Source organism: Serinus canaria, chromosome 6 (assembly GCF_022539315.1).
Source record: "Serinus canaria isolate serCan28SL12 chromosome 6, serCan2020, whole genome shotgun sequence".
Classification (NCBI taxonomy): domain Eukaryota; kingdom Metazoa; phylum Chordata; class Aves; order Passeriformes; family Fringillidae; genus Serinus; species Serinus canaria.
The window spans coordinates 24,721,111-24,740,064 of record NC_066320.1 but is presented as its reverse complement, the minus strand read 5'-3'; the positions used below and the strand labels follow the sequence as shown (position 1 = coordinate 24,740,064).

The 18,954-nt window shown below is 45.0% G+C and overlaps 2 protein-coding genes across 4 annotated transcripts in view; one reads left to right on the top strand and one right to left on the bottom strand.

Annotated features, from left to right (window-relative positions):
- Positions 1 to 18,954, bottom strand: part of SMC3 (structural maintenance of chromosomes 3) — a 1,169,611-nt gene that overhangs the window by 663,995 nt on the left and 486,662 nt on the right. The window lies entirely within an intron of this gene.
- Positions 49 to 18,954, top strand: part of LOC103814130 (VPS10 domain-containing receptor SorCS1) — a 258,007-nt gene continuing 239,101 nt past the window's right edge. The window contains exon 1 of the mRNA XM_030241082.2: positions 49 to 1,263. Within this exon, the coding sequence (XP_030096942.2) occupies positions 634 to 1,263 (630 nt within the window). The 5' untranslated portion in view covers positions 49 to 633. The remainder of the gene's footprint in view (positions 1,264 to 18,954) is intronic.

Genomic DNA, 18,954 nt, shown 5'->3' with positions numbered 1-18,954 from the left:
AGCACAGGGGAGGAAGAGATGGGATGATACGAGTTTGAAAGTTGGGGTAAGTCCGTCGTTGGAGCGTGTGTGAGAGAGGGGGAGTGAGTAACCAGCCACTCACGACACAGGCACGGGGCGGCCTGGCGGGCGGCTGCGGGAGGAGTGTGATGCAGAAGCGGCGAAGTGAGAGGGAGCAGAGAGAGAGCGAGCGGGAGAGGAGCGAGCTGAGACTTCCACAGAGGCAGCCGGGAGAAATCACCAGCCAGGATTCGCTCCTCTCTCTCTCCCTCTCTCTCTGATTTCAAATCAGCTCCTCCCCCGTGTGGTTGTGGCTTTGCCTTCCATCACAAGCTTCATCAGCAACACCAGTCTTGGGGGAAAAAATAAATAAAGGAAAGAAAGAAGAAAGGGGGAAAAGGACAAAAGGAAAAAGTGCAAAAGAAGTAAAAGGAAGCAAGAGGGGGGAAAAGAGCTGGGAAGAAAGCAATCTCTACCCCTCGGCTGCATCTAGCACAGAAGAGTCTGAAACTTTACGTGGAGTTCTCGCCGTGTTTTTACCCCGCGGCGGCTGAATCGGCAGCGCCCGGCTCCCTCGCTCCTGCGCTCTCCTTCTTGCTCTTTCTCCCTCGCACTCATCAGCAGTCCGCAGCGATGGAAAAAGTTGCTGGCTGGTACCCAGCCTGGCACGTTGCTCTCCTGTACTGGACATGGCTTTTCCTCTTCACTTATGGCTTTACCGGTGCAGAAATAACTTGCAGATCCTGCCGTTCCCAGGTGCAGCCGCAGCAGCAGCCGCAGCAGGGATTACTGATGCACTTGAGGACCGACAGAGGAGAAAGGGAGCAAAGGAGGTTCCTCGGGGAGAAGGGAGGTGAGAGAGGGCAAGAGGCCGGCTCGGAGGATGCCGGGCTGCCAGCGACCCTCGCCCCTGCTTCCGCGGGGATGCAATTCAGCGGCTGGGAGACACGGCGAGTGACGAGCGAGCCAGAGAAAGTGGCCGGGGAGCGCCGTCCCCGGGCGGCAGCGGCGGCTCCGGCCGAGGACCGACCCCTGCCGGGCCCCCCCCGGCCGGGCTCGGTGCGGCGGCGCTGGGGCCGCAGCCCGCGGGGCTCCGCGGGGCCGGGGCCGGGGCCGGGCGGCGCCGCGGGGCGGGAGCCGGGGGACGGCGGCGCCGCCCGCTTCGGGCTGGAGGAGCTGCGGCTGGCCAGCACCACCTTCGCCCTGGCCGGCGACTCGGCGCACAACCAGGCCATGGTGCACTGGTCCGGCCACAACAGCAGCGTGAGTACCGCGGGCGGGGGACGCTCCTCCCTGCTTTCCTTATTTCCCCCCCTCTCCCCTTCTTTTCCTTCCCCCCGCTCCCCCGTGTGAGTGTAATCGGGGGTGGGGTGTGCTGGGTTTTTCTTCTTCGAAGGGGATTTTGCGCCTCCGGGCGCCGGGGATTGGCTTCGCTTAGCAGTGTGCAGTGGGGCAGAAGGGCTTCAAAAGGGCCATTCTTGTGGAGTAGAAAAAGTTTCCGCTACCCGCCCGCCCGCTGAGCACATCCCCCTCCCGGCCCCCTTGTCCCCCGCCCCGGAGCAGAGCGGGATCCAGCGCTGCCCGCGGCGCGACGGGAAGGGTCTCTTTAGGGGGATGCGCCTGTGCATCCAGCCTTCTCCCCAGGATACCCCTCACGGGCAGCCTGGGAGGCTCAGCTGGAAGGATGCCCAGGGAAAACCCCTCTCCTGGTGCTTCTCCTCCTGCCGGCTGTGGGGGCACGTCAGCCCAAGGGCTTATCCCCAGGCCCTGGTGATGTGGAGATCAGCTGGAGGGCTTCAGGACTTTGCCTCCGAGGACTTTGCCTCCGAGGTGTCTCTGCATAGGGGATAAAGCTGCTTTTTGCCTCTTGCCACCAAGGTGTTAAACAGGAGAGTTTTGTTTCTTCCTCATAGCCTGCATGTGTCAACAGCTCTGACTTGAGACAAGCAGAACAAAACTGGCCAGAGAAGTAGGCAACTGATTTCCAGGCTGGAGCCATAGTTACAACATCAAAGTTACCAGGTTAACTTGGCACTGTATCCCTCCAGCCTCTGCTGCCGCGGTACCTGGAGCTCAGAGCTGAGGCCCAGGGAAGGCAAGGGTAAATTGCTTGGAGTGCTCTCTGCCTGCCCTTAACTCTACTTGTGGACCAGCAGAAGTGGAGGGATCTGTCTGTCCGGATTCTCCAACTTTGCCTCTTAGAGACACCAAGCAGAATGCTAATGAGAGAGAAAGGGATGCCACCACTCCATGACTGCTGCCCATACAAGTTCCCAGGAGAAACAGGGACTCAGGCTCTCCTCTAAGGTGTCTGCAACTGTAGTGCCAGAAGGTCTCTGGCTGCTTGGCAGAAATCTTTGGCCTCCCTCTCAGCTTTCAGTACTAGGAGACTGGTAACATTTTGAAATTATAGTCTAGACATTATGAATTCCTTTTGGTATAGATTGTACTGAGCTACTCAATTTAGAATTGCAGCGGATGGTGTAAGGACTTCACTGTGGGGTTCAGCCCCAGTTAATTGGGACATGGTTTTATGGTCTCATCAGGAAGTTTTTAATCAATTAGCTGACAAGGGAATAGTTGTCATTTCCATTTTGAAGGACTTTCCCCTTTCTTCACAACTCAGCTATACTATTCTTAAATAGTTGTGTGAACAGAAGCTTCCTTGTAGGAACTCAGGTCTGTTCATACAAATTGAATTGAGACTGACACTGGTTTCAAGTGACCCAATTGCTAAGAAAAAAGATTCTGATATAAAAAGCCATCCAGCAGGCAGCAGTTTCTCTGGTCTATCACTGCCATTATGTTTCACCTGTACGTTTTTCAAGACCCATCTATTGTATATGTGTTTAGGTACACATATATTTGTGTATGTGTTTCTGCCCACTGTGGTAGTGTGGGCTGCTGTTGTCAGGGACTGATTTACTTTCTGAGTGTGTTGGTGTACAAATGTTTTCAGGGGGAAACATTTTGCGACTGTCCTTCCCAAAGAGCTGCAGGTTGCATCGTGTGCAGGGATATTATGCTCCCCCCTTCACTGCGGGGGCCTGGCAGTGCTCTTCTGTTTCATGTCATGCTTGCAGCCCCCTCACAGCACAGACTGAAGCTGGGCCCCAGCAGGACCTGGATGCACAACAGGCTTGTCCAGGCTCAGCTGAAGCAATGGTGTGCATTCAGAGGGAGCCCAAAGTGGCACCGACCCGTTGTCGCTGTGTGGAGGTTCTGGGTTCCCATCAGTGCTGGAGTGGGGAGTGGGATGGGCTTGGGGTGAAATGCTTCCTTAGTTTTGCCTGCATGGAAGTTGCAGAGGATCCCAATGTGCTGCTTGTGAGGATGCTGTGAAGCCCCAGTGTCCTGTCTGCACTCCAAGAGCTGCTGTCTTCCTGCTGGAGTTTCCATGCTGTGGCACAGGGGTGCAACAAACCTCTGCTCGTTTTCATTCTTTTGTGCTCTGGAAATGCTGCTGTCAAACAACTTTTGCCTTTGCCCAGGCAGAGGGGTAGTGTGAAGAAGATCATAGTTTGCAGTATCTGTGTGAGGACAGGAAAAACAAAAATAAAGCTCAAAATATTTGAAATCCTGTTAAGTGCAAAAACTGGAAAATTAAAGCATTGTCACCATCAAGTTTTTGTATTGCAGTGTACATTATCCTGTCAGCCTCACTGTGGTTTCTTGTATCCTTTTTCTTGGTAGTGGTGTGAATATAATTGCAATGCTGCTGTGGAGGGGAAAGAACTCCTGAATTCTGTACGGGATTCTTCTGGGCATTTGCAGCTTCTCTCAGGCTTGGCTGTGATTTTATATTGAGTGTGTGCACCACTGAACTGATGGCATTTTCTCTGAATTTGCTGTATGCTAAGCTGCAAGCACTGTAAGAATAATAAATAATAGTACAAGCTGTCCAAGTTTAACTCCATCAACATAAATTGTTTTAGATCAGTGCTTATTTTGGCTCATCAATGATTTTAGGTACTCCCTGGACAGCTTGCTCTCCAGATCCACATTTACATCCAGACACTTGGAGCATACTCTGCTCATCTGTAGTGACACAGTTCACATATCCTCTAATCTCTCCTGTGTACCTTGGTTCACTGATGGAGTCAGCAGGAGTTCCCCAGAGGAGAGCATAGGTGTAGCAAGACTGGCTTGTCAAATGATTGATGAGGATGAAATCAGGAGTGTATCCTGTGTTATGTTAAATTACAGGTGGGCCTCAGGCTTTTGCTGACTCCAGTGGAGGTGAGTGAGGCCACACAAAGCTGTCCTGCATCTCCACAATCCTGAGCTCTTTCAGCCTGCAAGACAGAGAAGAGGGGCTGCAGCAAAAGTGGGTGCTGTAAAGCGTCCCTGTTTGCACTGAGTGCTGGACTGGCTGGGATGATCCAAGGAGGTGTGAACTGGCCCAGGCCAGCACCTTGCCTGAAATCATTCTGACAATAAATAAGAGCCTAGACTATTGAGTCTGTAGGTGGGTCCTGGCAGTACTTACCTGCATTGATACATCCTGAGTGTCTTTCCACTGGCCCCTATAACTGGAGTAAAAGTTCATATGACTTGAAATCTTTCTCAAATCTCTGCTGCCAGATACTCAAGTGAGATCTCCTGCCTTATTGCACCACTGAGAAATGTCATCAATGGTGTGGAAGCTGGCAGGTTTCCTAGCTCGTGGAGATCCCAAGTGTGTTGCTGATGCAGTGTGTCCTGACACTGTAGGTTTGGAGTCTCTCTAGCTCCCTTAATGCCATGCTATAGACTAGGGGAAAAGAGCTAGCAGAGATTTATGTGTGGAGCTAAAAGAGAGGCCTGGCTTTAATGGAGGGAATCAAGTCTCTTGGTGATGTCCATAATGAGCTTTTGGGATAGGGATGCTTTGCAGGGCATACAAAAAATGAAGACTGCTTCTGTCCTAAGCTGGCTTGGAGCAAGATCAGTGCCTTATTTGTTACTTTGAAAGTATTCTGGGGAAAGAAAAAAGAAAATTGGGAGAGGTAAAGGAGATTGAGTGAGTGCCTTGGTGCTACAGCTGGTGCTATAATGTGGTGCTGTGAAAGAAAGCAGCATGGGTTCCCCAGTCATTTATTATAATAGCAGTTTACTGCTGCCTTGCACTGGACCAAGTGCTCTCCTGGGCTGGATGTTGGTGTAGATCACAAATTGTGTGGCAGAGAATTTGAGCATGTACTTGGCCTTATACCTGGGGATTGGCTTATATGTGAGCATGATACCTTTAAACAGCTGGTTCAGCTTCTGTGATTTAGGGGAAAAACAAAGCTGAGCTTCTCATAGGTCAAAACAAAGGGGGGAAAAACAAAGCTGAGCTTCTCATAGGTCCTCTACAGCAGCAGATCCTCTTCAGACTGATAGAGACACAGAGGTGTCTCAAAACAACCATGGCCAGACAGGTTTTATATTCCATCCACAGCAGAAATTGATACAGCTGAAGGGTCCAGTGCAGGATGAAGCCTGCAAGGTCGTCATTGCTCTTGTCAGGTGATTACAACAGACAGCAGGGGAAGAGTTAGGTCTCTTATGGGAGAGCTTTTAGGCAAGATGAAACTCTGCATTAGGTATTGCTTGCAAGATGTTACTTAATGTTACTGACAGGACAAAGTGGGCACAGGTAAGGCAGAATAATGATGCATCTGTGTATTTCCAATGCACTGTATTTTGTCCTGGACAAAGGAATTGTGAATAAACTGTTGTTGGATTTTCAGTTGAAGTGTTTAGATCTATGTAAATGAAGAATTGCAAGAATGGCACATAGTACTGCATCCAAGAGCCATGACTGATCAAACTAAAACATGAACATGTACATCCTTCCATTCTTCACCCTTCTATTTCCTTCTTCCTTTTTGGGTAGCTGTTCCAAGCCTTTTTCTTCTGACTGTTGGAAACTACTCTGATTTCTGTTCTAATGTTGCCATTGGGTAATTTAGATTAATTTTTTTTTTCATTTGTGTGTGTTCCTTTTAATTGAAGTTATTTTCCCTCCCTGGCACTTACATTCCCTGGAATTATTTTATTGGCAGTGATGATATTCCCTTTTAGCCTCTGGTTTGCTACATCAAGCAAGCACTCTTTCTGTATCAGATTGTACAACAGGTTTTGGACAGTGAACTCTGAATTTCTAGGAGTCAGGTTCCCAAGAACTCTAATTTGAATGTGATTTTTGCTTTTGATGAATGAAGATGATAACAAATACATTGTTTTTTACAAGTGAGGCAGTAAAGGCATGGCCAAAGTACCTTAAATTGCCAGTGTTCTGTTCAGTCCAGAATGGGGGACCATAATCAAAATGGGGTTTTTTTCACATCTCACTTTGAGACTTTGCCCAAATGTCATATTCATGCAAGAGGATATAGCTGATAGCCTCTGCCTTTCTCTTGTTGGCAGAGCTGTGGCTCCAAAGTAAAACTATCAGGGGTACCAGCATCATCCCATGAGTGACCAGCATTTTGTTGCCTGATGCTGTGATAGCCCATCACTCCCTTCTTCCCATGGCAATTGAATCATTATAAAGGAGAAATTTCAAGGTAATGAATGTGGATGTGGAGCCCAGAGCCAGATGCTCAGTGAGACCACAGTGAGGAGTGACCCCAGTGTCAGTTTCTTTGTATTGAGATTGATTCCTAGGGTGCTGAAAACAGCTTCCAAAAAAGATTCATGCAAGAAGGATGTTGGCATTAATATAATTCAGTGAGATGGAGTCTGTATTATGTACAAATTACAAGAATATATAATAGTATTAGGAGTATAATGCATCGGATGCTGAGACTGTTTCAGGCTAATCTCTTGCTAGAGCTACTGAGAATATATTTTGGAAGGGCTGAATAAAACGTGAGAGAAGAAAAATGGGAATTTAAACCAAAATAAAAAAATCAATCAATTAAAATATTGCTAGAATCTCTTGTTTCAAATTTTTGTCTTGATTATATTTAGTACTGTTAGATAATAAAATACTTCACATCTATTCTAGATATGAAACCTTCTCTAAATTTCCTGTAACTGAGTAGGACTTTATTCCTTTAACCAGAAGTCTTGAGGTTTTTTTTGGTATTTATTTTCTTATGTGTGTGTTTGATTTTTCAAAAAAATGACTCAACAGCCATAGTATTTCTTCTGTGTTGCAATCCATCTCTAGATATATATATATATAGATATATTTCTTGACTGGATAAAACACAGGCTTTTCATATACAGAATATGAAATAGTATGCATGGGACATTGTTAAGAAGAAGAGCTGTGCTCTGAGAGAAAGAAGTAAGTGAAAGAGAATCTGTGAGGGCTGGAAGAAAGGCTTGTGATTGTGTGATGCTGGTCTCTGTGAAAGAGTTTGGGAGATGGTGAGGAGCTTCTGCCACTGACAGGTGGGATATGCAAATCCCATCACAAGGGGAGATTAAGGAGAATAATGGAAGAGCTCTGACAGTTGCAACTGGCATTCTTGCAATATGGAGAGGCTATAAACTGTGTAAAGCAATCGGGTTATAGCTTTCAATCTTCTTAATACACTACTTTAGAACAGAAAATGGGTTTCTCCCTTTCCTCCTGGCTCCAGATAAGACGTTTGTATTTCCCTAACCTGGCGACCACGGTGAAGTCAGTCCAGAGGGGGAAGCCAGGAGGTCAGAAGTCCTTAATTCATTCTGGAGGGGTTAGAGACCCATTCAGCTGTGACACAGCTTTACATATGAAGGGCTGCAAGGTCAGCATAGGCCTTGGACAATCTCACATCCTCTGGGCCTTTCATACCATGTCAGAGTGAATACAGCCCTGACGTTGTGCAGAGCTCCAGCCAGGGGAATGAAACTGCCCCGTTAAAGACTTCTTTCTCTGGAAAATGCTATTGTAGCCTGGCCAGAGCATTTTGTAGGTTCACATCGATTTTTCTTTGATTCCAAGGCTCCTGAGAAATAGCTCTCAACAAGCCCAAGTTGTGAAAGTTTAGATGCAGCGTTTTTTGGTTTTGAATCAGGCAGGATTTTTGGAACAGATTTCTGATTCTAATATTCTACATTTTATAATGATCCAGTGATTCAAAAACCTTGATTTAGTGTGCTGGACACCTGAGATGGCATTACCCCTGGCTGCTGCTTCACAGAGTAAGGGCACCCTGTAGGAACTGTGTCCTACCTGATGTCCAGGTATGGGAATTGCACAGCATCTCAAACTGGTTTTGCCTATATTTAGGAAACTGCTGTTATCTTAAAAGCTGTGTGTACAGGATCCTGTTCTGCAAAGCTGCATTCAGGTTTACATTTTCCAAGGAGGAAAAAGAATTAAGACTGACACAAGGTGCTTTTTTTCCTCAATTATTTTTTTATACCTGGCCAGCAAACCAAAAAATAAATGACTCCCAGAGCTCTAATTGACATTTCTGTGTTAAATGAAAATGGACCTTGATTCCAATTCAAATGGCAGCACTGGGTGATAAAGTAATTATTTTGGAATTTTAAATGCATATAAAAGTTGATGCAGTAAAATGATTTTTGTGCCACTTGGAATTTTTTTTGGCTGTATCCTAAATCAAACAACAGTTAATGTAAGAGCCCTTAATCCCTAATTCTCAGTGCTGGTAACACAATAACACTTTTACTTAGTACTGTACTTTCTCTCCTTGGGGAACATAAAAGTACTTTCAGAAGGAACAGGATATTTTAGGATATGTCCTAAAATGTAATTTCTTCCTTTTAGAGGGTCTGTAAGAACTTAATTTAACCTCCCATCGTGTCTCTCAGAGGTGGAGTGTTCTCTTGAGACTGCACTCTGGCTGCTGGAGCTGCCTCTGCACTGCCCTGTGCTGCCATGGCAGAGCACATGAGGTGCCCCTGATGAGGGGTGAGTGGGGAGCAGGAGCCTGAGCAAACAGCTGGAGATTTAGATGGAAGAAGGAGGGAAGTTGCAGCTCCTCCAGCAGCTGTGGGGGGATGTCAGTGCCAGGCATCTCCAACAGGAGCAGCCCAAACCAGGACAGGGCCTCCCGTGTTCTCCTTGTGCTGTGTTTGGGGCAGAACTGCTTCTGCAGGACCAGGAAGGCCAAGGAAGTCATGGACCTTGTGATTTCTCTTGTCCTCTTGGGAAAAGTCCAGCCATAATCCCTCATCTTATCTGGGCTTTTAGGGTGGAAGCTGTTTACCTACAAATGGGAAGCTTTTGATGATGACTTACACCACCATGTCCCAGCCCACTGTCAGTGTTCACATCCTAATTGTATGAGTTTGGGGTCACCTTTGCTGCTGACTGTGTAAGGACAGCAGTGCCATGAGCTCTTGCAGATAATTTTCATGCACTTCTTCAGGAGGAAGTGAAAAGCTCCTTTAAAAAATCTCAGGCTATATAGGTACCCCAACAGAGATATCCCATGTCATTTCTCAAATGTTTCTTTTTTTCCCCCCATTCTCACCTCCCCCACTAAATTTAAGGTGGGGGAAAAATAATTCAAAGGAAATATTTTATATAACAAATGTAGGCATGCTTTTATCTCCATAAATTTTCCCTGCTCAATCTGTGATTTTCTCAGGTGCACTTTTTTAATGGGGGCGGGGGAAGGGGGAGAAGTAATCATAAAGTTCCTAATTCAGAAAGCACTGAGAAATTCCTCACTAATGGAAATTTCTCACTACTGGAAACGAACACCATTTAATCATTTGGACTTTGCCTGGAAAATTTTTCTTTTAACTACAAAGTATAATTTCAGTAGATTAAAGAGATCATATGCTCCCTTTCTGTGTGTGTCACTGGGTCAGTTTCAATCTTTAGAAACAGTTTCATGTGCCCTGGCTTGGCCAAAAATGGTGCCAGTAACTTTCACCAAATGTTCTCTGAAAACAAACATAGGAAAAGTGCATTCCATTGACTATTCAAATGAGTATTTGAGGACCTTATTAAGTATTTACTTATAGGTAAGTGCAAATATATTTTTCTGATGTAAAAACAATACTTATGCTGAAAATCAAGCTCTGTATGCCAAAGAACATGATATAGAAAGTTAGTTTGCTTTCCATTGCTTTCAATTCAGTTTTCCAAGAAAAAAAATACATTCCTGTAGATGAAAGATAAAATATTTAAATTAATCATTATTGGAATCATATCAAATAAAATTTTGGAAATGGTTGTCTGCAAATAAAAGTGAGGTCTTTGATCAAAACTGTAGAATAATTTATTTTTTTATAGGGGCAGGCTAAACAGCTTATTAAGAGACACACCAGCAAAGCAGGAGATACATTAAACTTAATTTCAAAATGCACAGGTCCATGGTGAAATGCCACCATGTTAGAGGAGTCTGGGGAGTAATTATTCCCTGAGATGTTACTCTGGCTGAGGATTGCACCATGGGGAGGGACTGCACTACACCTTTTCTGCTGCATTCGTGTTCATGTTTCCACACACCCCCTCAATATATTGAGAGTGACAGAACCTGGGCTGGAGATGAGATGAGAAAAGAGTAGATCTGGCCTACATAGATCTGGACTTAGCTTGGATCCAGTGACCTCGTGTCACTACAGATGAGCTGATGAAGTTCAGTAGTAAATATTTAGGCTGTTGTAACTGAAGGATGCTCTGATGCAGATCTGTGTGTTTGTTTCAATAACAAATGACTGTTTAATTTTGTATCCTTGAAAACAACAAAAATAAACAAAAATATTCTCCAGCTCATCTTTTGGATAAAAAGCTTTAAGTTTGGTGTTGCCTTCCATTTTATTTTCAACTTTTGTAAGATGACATGTGATCTTTCTTTTTTCTTCAGAAACTTTTCATCCACTCCAAAAGAAGCCATGTTAATCTTGTTAAAGGAGTGAATGTGGTTGATTCCAGCTATCTGATATCCCACTCTGTGCCCGTGGCTGTGGCCAGGGCATGATGGGAGGGCCCTTCTATCCTGCCTGTGATGGAGGGAGTTGGACCATGGACCCCCACGAGAGCTGAGGAGACCCAGCTCTGCACTCCTGTGCCCTGCACCAGGCTCCTGGCATCTTTTTTTCCCTCCCAAACACTGGGTTCAGCAATGGCTGAAATCCCTGTTACTTTGATGATGCTGCAGGCTGGGATCCCATCAGATAGAGACTCAGCAGCTCCCGTAGCCCACTCTCCCATGGGAACGTGAGCTCTTCCTCCCTGCAAATGTGTGCTGCATCCTCCTCCTCCTCCTCATCAGCCACCCACAGCCCTGTCTGTTGATGCTGTTGCCTGGCGACTGCCCTGTGATGGACAGCTTGGAGGGGAGTGATGATTAAACAACCTGAACTGGCTTCTGAAAGCAGAGATCTCATTGTAATGTGACAGGCACTGACAGCTCAGACAGCAACACATTCTGAGTGTGATTCCTGGAAAAAAAAAGGATAAACAGTAAACACAGGAGGAGAGAGCCACACGCACCTGTGCGTAGGTGTGCGAGCGCTGATGCTCTCCCTTGATGCAGAAGGGCTGGGAAGGCAAGTGTTTCTGTGCTAATGGAGGGTGAACATGACCCTAATAAGTGTCATGATGAACAGGTCAGCCCACAAGCCAGGGCAGCCTGCACTGATGCTGTCAAACACGAGCTCCTTGGGCAGCAATTAAATGGGATCCTGTAGGTGTTGGCAGCAGAGGGCTGCAGGGCCAGCAGGAATAACACCCCTTCCAGAGGGGAGCACCTGGAGCCTTCAGCATGGAGGTGGTGCTCCTGCTATGTCCACCTGCCACATCCCTTCCTGCCTGCCAGCTGGACAAGTACAGGCACAAGGATGCAGGCTGTCATTGCAGTGCAAAAGTTTGTACACAAGGTATAGATACACACAGAATGCAATGGAGCAATTAACGTTCATACAGATGGCTTGTCTGATCTGTGCATGGATTCAGAGAGAGAAAATGAATGTTTCTGGTGTTTCTCACTTGCTTCTCAAGTTCTCCTTTTGATTTTGTCCCACACAGGATTGCTTTGTGCTGCTGTCCTGTCCTGTTTGGGTGTTGGTGCCTCCCAGCCCTCCTTGGGAAGCAGCTGTGTCTTGGCAGTTTTATTGCAGCTGTGTTTTCACCACGGCAAACAGGGGAGGTGAAAAACTGCCGTAGTGCAAATGAACATCACATTTCTCTCAAAGCAGACTTAACCAAAGAGATTCTGATGTTTCCTAGAACTTCTAAGGTGATGTTAAGTGTAACAAGTATTTCCAGGAAATGTTTGTGCTATGGATTATCTGCCTATGTTTTGATGGCTGTGCATGTCCTTTCTAAATTGCTGTCAGTGTCTGTCCTGGCTGCAGCAGCACCAGTTTTCTTCAGTGCTGTTCAGTTCTTAAGGCAGGCTTATCAGTGAGGCATCTGAGGGATGGCTGTGAAGGAAACAAACCCCAAACTACTTTCCAAAGGTCCTTCCAAAAAGAGGTAAGAGATCACCAGTGTTCCTGTCAGACTGAAAGTGAAATGCACACACAAAGAGAAGAAAATTTCATTGCCTGCCTTTCTCTATCCTTCCCATATCTCCTATCTCCATTGCATCTGGCACCCTCTCAGGATGAAGTTGAGGAGAAATGTGGAGTCTGTGCCTTTTCCACTCACATAAATCAGTATTCATCTAAGCCAAGAACTGCTTTGAGGCAAGCAGAAGAAGAATCCATCTCTATTCCTTTCTGACACTGAGGTATTGAAAGGCCAGGCAGAAAGAGTAATTTCTGAGAAATCTTGCATTTGGCAAGGTGAATTTTGGTGTGAAACAAACCTTTATGAGCAAGTAGGGGAAAGAAATACTTTGAGAAATTTTATGAGGAGCAGAGAATATTGTACAAAAGAATCAGCATCTCATTATAAAATGTTACACAGGAAACCTGCACTTAATCCTTCATATAGAGATCATTTTGTTTAAATAAGGACATATGTGGAGATGGTTGCTGGAGAGAGTTCAAAGAAGAGAAAAGATGTCTGTAATTTTGGGCTTCTGCTTAAATATATGGCATTGTGTGGTTGATGTCTGAACTGGGATGACACAAGACAAATTAAATTTTAACTCATTAGTAAATTTTCCTCCTAACAAGCTACTCAGATGATCCAGAAATGCATTATGCAGTAGCAGCTGCTAGGAGATGAAAATATTTCATTGTAGCAATACATGGTATAATGAAGGACGGGGAATGAATGCAGTAGTGCAATAAGGACAGAAGAAGAAGGATGACACATAGTCTTAAATATTCACCCTCTGTGTTGAGTTTACAAAGGACAGATGACGTCAGTAAATTGAAAACACCACTGAGATACATAAGTCATTAAATATTAATATTAGAGCCACTTGGGGAAAGAAAGTTGTCAAGGGGAAGAAAGTTGTCAGAAGAATTTTCAGTTAGAAAATACAGTTAGTCAAAATCAGAAAATTTCTTGGAGGTCTGTCATTTTCAGTGACATTTTCTGCACTAAAATATCAACCAAAATTGTCTGCATTCTGAAAGTGTCAAAGGCTGTGATGAGAACCTTGCCAACTGACTTGCTTTGGCACCAAGATAATGACAACATGGTGGACACATATTCTACACCAAATATAAAAAAGTGTAAAAGTGCCTTGTTTCTCTGTCCTCTTTGACCCTCACTTCTGGTAATGGGCCCTTTGTGTTCTTGGGGCCTGTGTGTTCAAACCTGTATTTTTCTGTCCAGGACAGATTTGGGTTCCATGTCTCTCCTCTTTGCTGACTCTCCTCAGATGCATGGAGGGCATCACCACAGGATTTTTGCTGAAGTTCTTTGGGCACTGAAGGTGCTGCAGGGAAGCAAGTCAGAGGGTAGTCTCAAAGGCTCAAATATTTTCCTTTTAGAAGCAATTATGGGGATTTTATCACTGATAATCATTGAAGTGTCCAGAGCCACATCTCTGTGCGTGTTTGAAATGAATCTTTGATGTTCTGACATTATAGAGAGGAAATGCTCTGGTGTTATTGAGTATCAGGTGATAAATATTTACTGGTACTCATGGGAAATTTAATGATATTGCCTCTTGGGACTGAAACCAAGCATTGGCCTGTCTGAATTCCTCAGAACAGAAGTGCTAGCTTCTGACACATTCAGATGGAGAATGTAGCTAGGAAGGTGGTTTTAAAATTAATCTTGGCAATATTTTGCCATAAGATGATCTTTATTGGCTGCTATAAAGTTATGGTGAAGGGAACTTGAATATCAGATATTGCTTTTTGTTCCTGAAGCTGCCTTAGCTTTTACTGAGGACAGCTCTGTGGAAAATCAGAAGTGTGGCAGCTTCGCCATTTGTTAACTAGAACAGAAACTCAAGGGGAGAATGAATTGCAAGAGAAACATTTTTGAAAGCCCAAATAGCTGTTTTTCACTGCTCTGACCCCTTCCCCTGCTGAGCAGATTGACAGCCGAGGTCCCAAGGTGTGCAATTTCCACTCAAGCAGGAGCCTCCTGAAGGTGTTAATCGCTGACACCGTTCAGCGTGGAACAAGGAGGTGTCTCCTCCCTGTTAATTGCCATTGATGTACGGTGCTCCTCTTTCAAGCCCTGAAATGCTTTAAAGACAAATGTTTGATTCCTGGTTTAAAGAGCTGTTTCAGCCACGATCTGGGAGGCAGATGCAGCCACCTCAGTGCAGAAGGTGTCCCAAGGAATGATCTGGAGTGCTTTATTTAGGAGTCAGGTAACTCCACTGCAGTGGTCCCACTCAGGGAGGAGGTAGGGTGGATGTTTGCTGCTGCTTTAAATGTTTGAACAGGCAGTAAGGAGCAGCAGAAACAGGGGTTTACAGATCCATTGATTATGCCATCACTCCATTCAGCCAAGTTAAGTTTTTTGTGATTTAGACAATTGACTTCTGAAGGGAAAAAAAAAAAAAAGAAAGAATGATGAAGAAGATGCGGATGGGCACGAACACAGGAGATGAACATTGATCCTGGGGTATGGGGAGAAGCAGACGAAGGCAACTTGAAGGAAGATGAGGGAAGCTCTCAGGGTATCAACAGGCCCTTGAAAGGGACCCATCTGCCTGCAATTTCCTGCCTTCTCAGGTGGAAGGAGTGATTAACAACCAGGAAGGGATATGAGGGATAAATGAAGAGAGTTGAGGGTCTTTTGTAGACATTTGTGAAGCTATAAGTAGTCTGTTGAGGAGGAGTTTCCACTAGAAGAGAAACTGAGCAGTGGTTGTTGGTAAGCTTTGAAAAGCTGATGTCGAGCTGTCTCAATTGAAAGAAAACCCACTGTGGTCTGAAACGCTTTCTACCACTGAAGAACCAGTGCTGGGGCAGAAATGTGTTCTAACCAGGTAGGAAACCTTTCTGTTTGTGAAGTGGAGAATGACAGAAGACCCAGTAAAACTGGGGGAGGATAAGGCTGGAAAATTGTGTACTGAGATGTTACTTGGAAAATACAGGGATGGGGCAGCCAATGGAAGATGCTGTTGGAGCAGAATAATGTGATTGTGTTAGACAGCTAAGTTTTTGGGATGTGGCCTAGAGAAATGAAAGACTAGACTGGAGGAAATTAGGGAGATGGCAAGGTTTGTGCATTGGGGTAATGCAATCAGAATAATAGGTTTTAACAGTGGTTTAAGCTCCAGAATTGGCTAAAAAGACACTCTAGAAGGAAAAGAACATTTCACTATTTTAGATGCAGATAGCTGGATTGATTTCATGCAAAGAGAAAAGCATGAACTTTTTGAGAAAGAATAAGGGGTTTTTTTTCTGTTGTGGATTTTGGACTTAGGTGATGTAGAAGCACTGGCTGGTAACAAAAGACACAGACAGAGGATAAGAGCCATGATAAAAGTAAAAAAGCCTGATTATGTCTTGGTAAAAGAGCTTGGTGGAGGTGATAAGGGAACACACTGTCAGATATTAACATTGTTAAACAAAACTTCATACTTAATGGGCAGAGATGCTGCTGGAGGGTGAGGTATAGATGAAAGAATTTACCTTAGTTTTCCATGCTGTGACTTCCCTGCATACACTGTACTGTTTTTTTCAGCATGTCTGAATGAGAGTCACCTTTCTTAGCCACCACCTGTGGAGGTTTGACATGAACCAGCCAGTCAGTTGTGTCTGATGCATCTGGCTTAATTGTATTTCCAGGCTTAGAGTCAGAGCTGTATGCACACAGGCCCTCTTCAGAGACGTGGGCAATTACACAAATTGGTGTGGAGACACTTTGCCAGAAGAGATGTATTTTGTTTACCTTCTTGAATTTGGCAGGCAGTTGCCTTGCTGCTTGGAGAGGTACAAGCTCTTACAGCAGGAGAGATGCTGTCTCTGGGCTCAGGAAGAAGTGAAATACTTGGGGACAACAGAAGTCTGTAGAAACAGCTTTTCAGAAGGATGATGCAGGGAAAACCAAACGCCTTTAGGCCCTCCTGTATCTCTGTGATAAAAGTTAATATGGATAAGGGATCACCCTGTGCAGAGTGGGGAAATTCAGTGGTGCATTTTTTTTTTTTCCTTTTGAGCATGGAGACTTGGAAAGAGCTCTTGGAAAGAGCTCTCCTGTGGCTGACAATGCAATCACAGCAGAATGTTTCCAGCCTGGCTTGGATTTGAGACTCAGAGGTGCACTGGGCTGTCACTGTTGAGCTAAGGAGGAGCAGTGTCATATCTGCTCTTGGTTTGCAGAAGGTTACCTGAAGTACCTGTAGTTACCTTACCTTAGCTTATGCATTTTCAGTGGATTTTCTACTTCAGGATGAAGAGCACTCAACTGGACAGTTACTATAGGTGGGCTAATGTTTGCTACCTCTTTAAATTGGGTTAGTGTGAGATGTTTCACTTAAAATCTTCAGATTTTTTTTTCCAGCTAAAGCTTTTGCATGCTTGCCCTGCAAAATCTTGCACAATGGCATTGTTTCTTTGTTGGGTTTTCTTTTTTTTTTTTTTAAGCTGGTGTTGGCAGCTGGTGGCAAAGGGATAATTTTAAATAGTCTGATGTGTTATAAAAGACATAAAGAGGCAGCCTCTAGCACCTCATATCCTGCACTTATCATCTCAAGGGGGCTGGGAATCTCTGGGATGACCAAGAATTACAACAGCACTTATCATGGCTGACTCTTGGCTTCTTTCAGAGGTGATTTCTCCCATTCCAATTGATTTTTTTTTTTTTTAATGTTCCTCCTCCTCCTTTCCCCCATTCATTCCAACTTCTTTAACTTGTGAAAGTGAAACACAGCTTGGCTTGCTTCTTGTGAAGATCTGCCAACACCCACATTAACCCACAAGTACCTTCTTTCTAGCCAGTATTTTGGCAGGAGACCTTCTGTCTTCATAGTGCGTGGTTCCTTCTGTAGAGTAGAGCTTGCTCTGCTGCTGGTAGTTCTGCTTGAAAGGTTTTCAAATGTGTGCCTTGAGGTCAAAAGGGTTTTTTGGATTTTCTGCCTGATTTGCTGTGAGATGTGAAAGGAAACCTGCCCTCAGAGCCAGCACTCTTTTTGGCAGTTTGACTGAGGATGTGTTTGCCTCGCCCTGGTTATGAGGGAGATCCAGTCCTGGTGTGTGTGCAGTGCAGCAGTGAGGGTGCCACTGCTGCTGGTGAGTGATGGGAGAGCATCCCAGCTGCCCCTTGCCCACCTGCTGCGCCAGCACTGCTCCTGCTGGTGCCACAGGACAGAGGATACCGCCAGCCTTTGTGTAAGGAAAGGCCAGAGAGAGCCTGCCAGGAGGTGAAGGGGCTGGAGCTGTCACTCCAGCAAGGTTAAGGCACAGCAGTTGCATGGGATGGCATCTTCTGCTGCGTTCCTGCTGAGATAACAGGCTTTCCTTGTGATTCTCCTCAGGCTGGGCGCTGCTTGTCCTGCCTTTAATCCACTTCAGCATCCCCCTAACTTTCTAAATTAATTGGAAGTGTTCACTTTGGAATAGAAAAACAATATTTTAAGGTATGTGGGAGAAATGCTTATTCTCAGCTCAGCCTTATCAGAAACAAAATGTTCCAGCATTCCCATCCATTATGTAAAGGGAAAACATGAGGGGAACAATGTGGAAATCTTGACAAGAATTTTCCAGTTGATGGTATTCATTGCCCCTGGTGTGTCCTTAAGCAGAATGTGGGTCTGTCCACCCAGCCACAGCTACCTCCAACCTGCTTTTGGCACCACTCCTGTTCCCTCACACAGAAGGTAAATTGTAGCCAGGATGAAATATTTTTGCTAATTATAAAACATTAAATGATCTTCATCTGCCTTCTCCCCAATGAACAATGCAATTGAATTATCATTAGAGCTTGTACAGAACCTTTGATAACAATGGAGCCATTTGTATTGAATTCAGGCTTGGTTTTCTTATTCCATGAAGTCCCATCATTGTGTTGATTGTACTTTGAAGCCATCGCAGGCTTCCCTTTCCTGCTATTCACCTAATTTATTTCAGCCCCAACACACAGCTCCTAAATTCTTGTTAAATTTGTTTCTGAACAAAAGGACTAAAACTCAGCGTGTCTTAAATGAAAGACATGAGGCAGTTACAGTTCCATTCATTTCCTCATATCTGTTTGCTGTATCTGGAGAGCTATTGTCATGTGTGCTCTGCTGGGAAATAATAATACTAATAAAAAATAATAATTCTCCTAGGATTTGCTGTCAATAGAAACAATCTACAGAGAACTAAACCTAGAGAGTGAGTGATTAAAGTTTAGCAGCAGAAGTGACAAATACTTTTTGAATGCAAAAAGAAGCTAAAGAAGACAGGAGCTGGAGGGATCTGCTGGGTCTCTGAAGCCAGTGTGAGTTAGAATGCTGCTGTGAAGGGGTGGGAGCTTATGTGAGAACTCTGCCTCCTCATGGCTCTCCTGTCTTTTTCCTCTTACCCCAGGAAACCTTTTCAGGCTTGGGGGCATGCAACAGTTGAAATTTTGTCTCTTCCTTAAGCAGAGCTGGAGGAGCAATTTAAGAGCTCAGAGAGAAGTTTGGGTGAACTCAGTGTGTGTGAAAGGATTTGTAAAGCTGCTTGCCTGTGACTCTGGGCACTGTGTGTGGATGATGCTGAGTGTACAGCTGGCTGTTA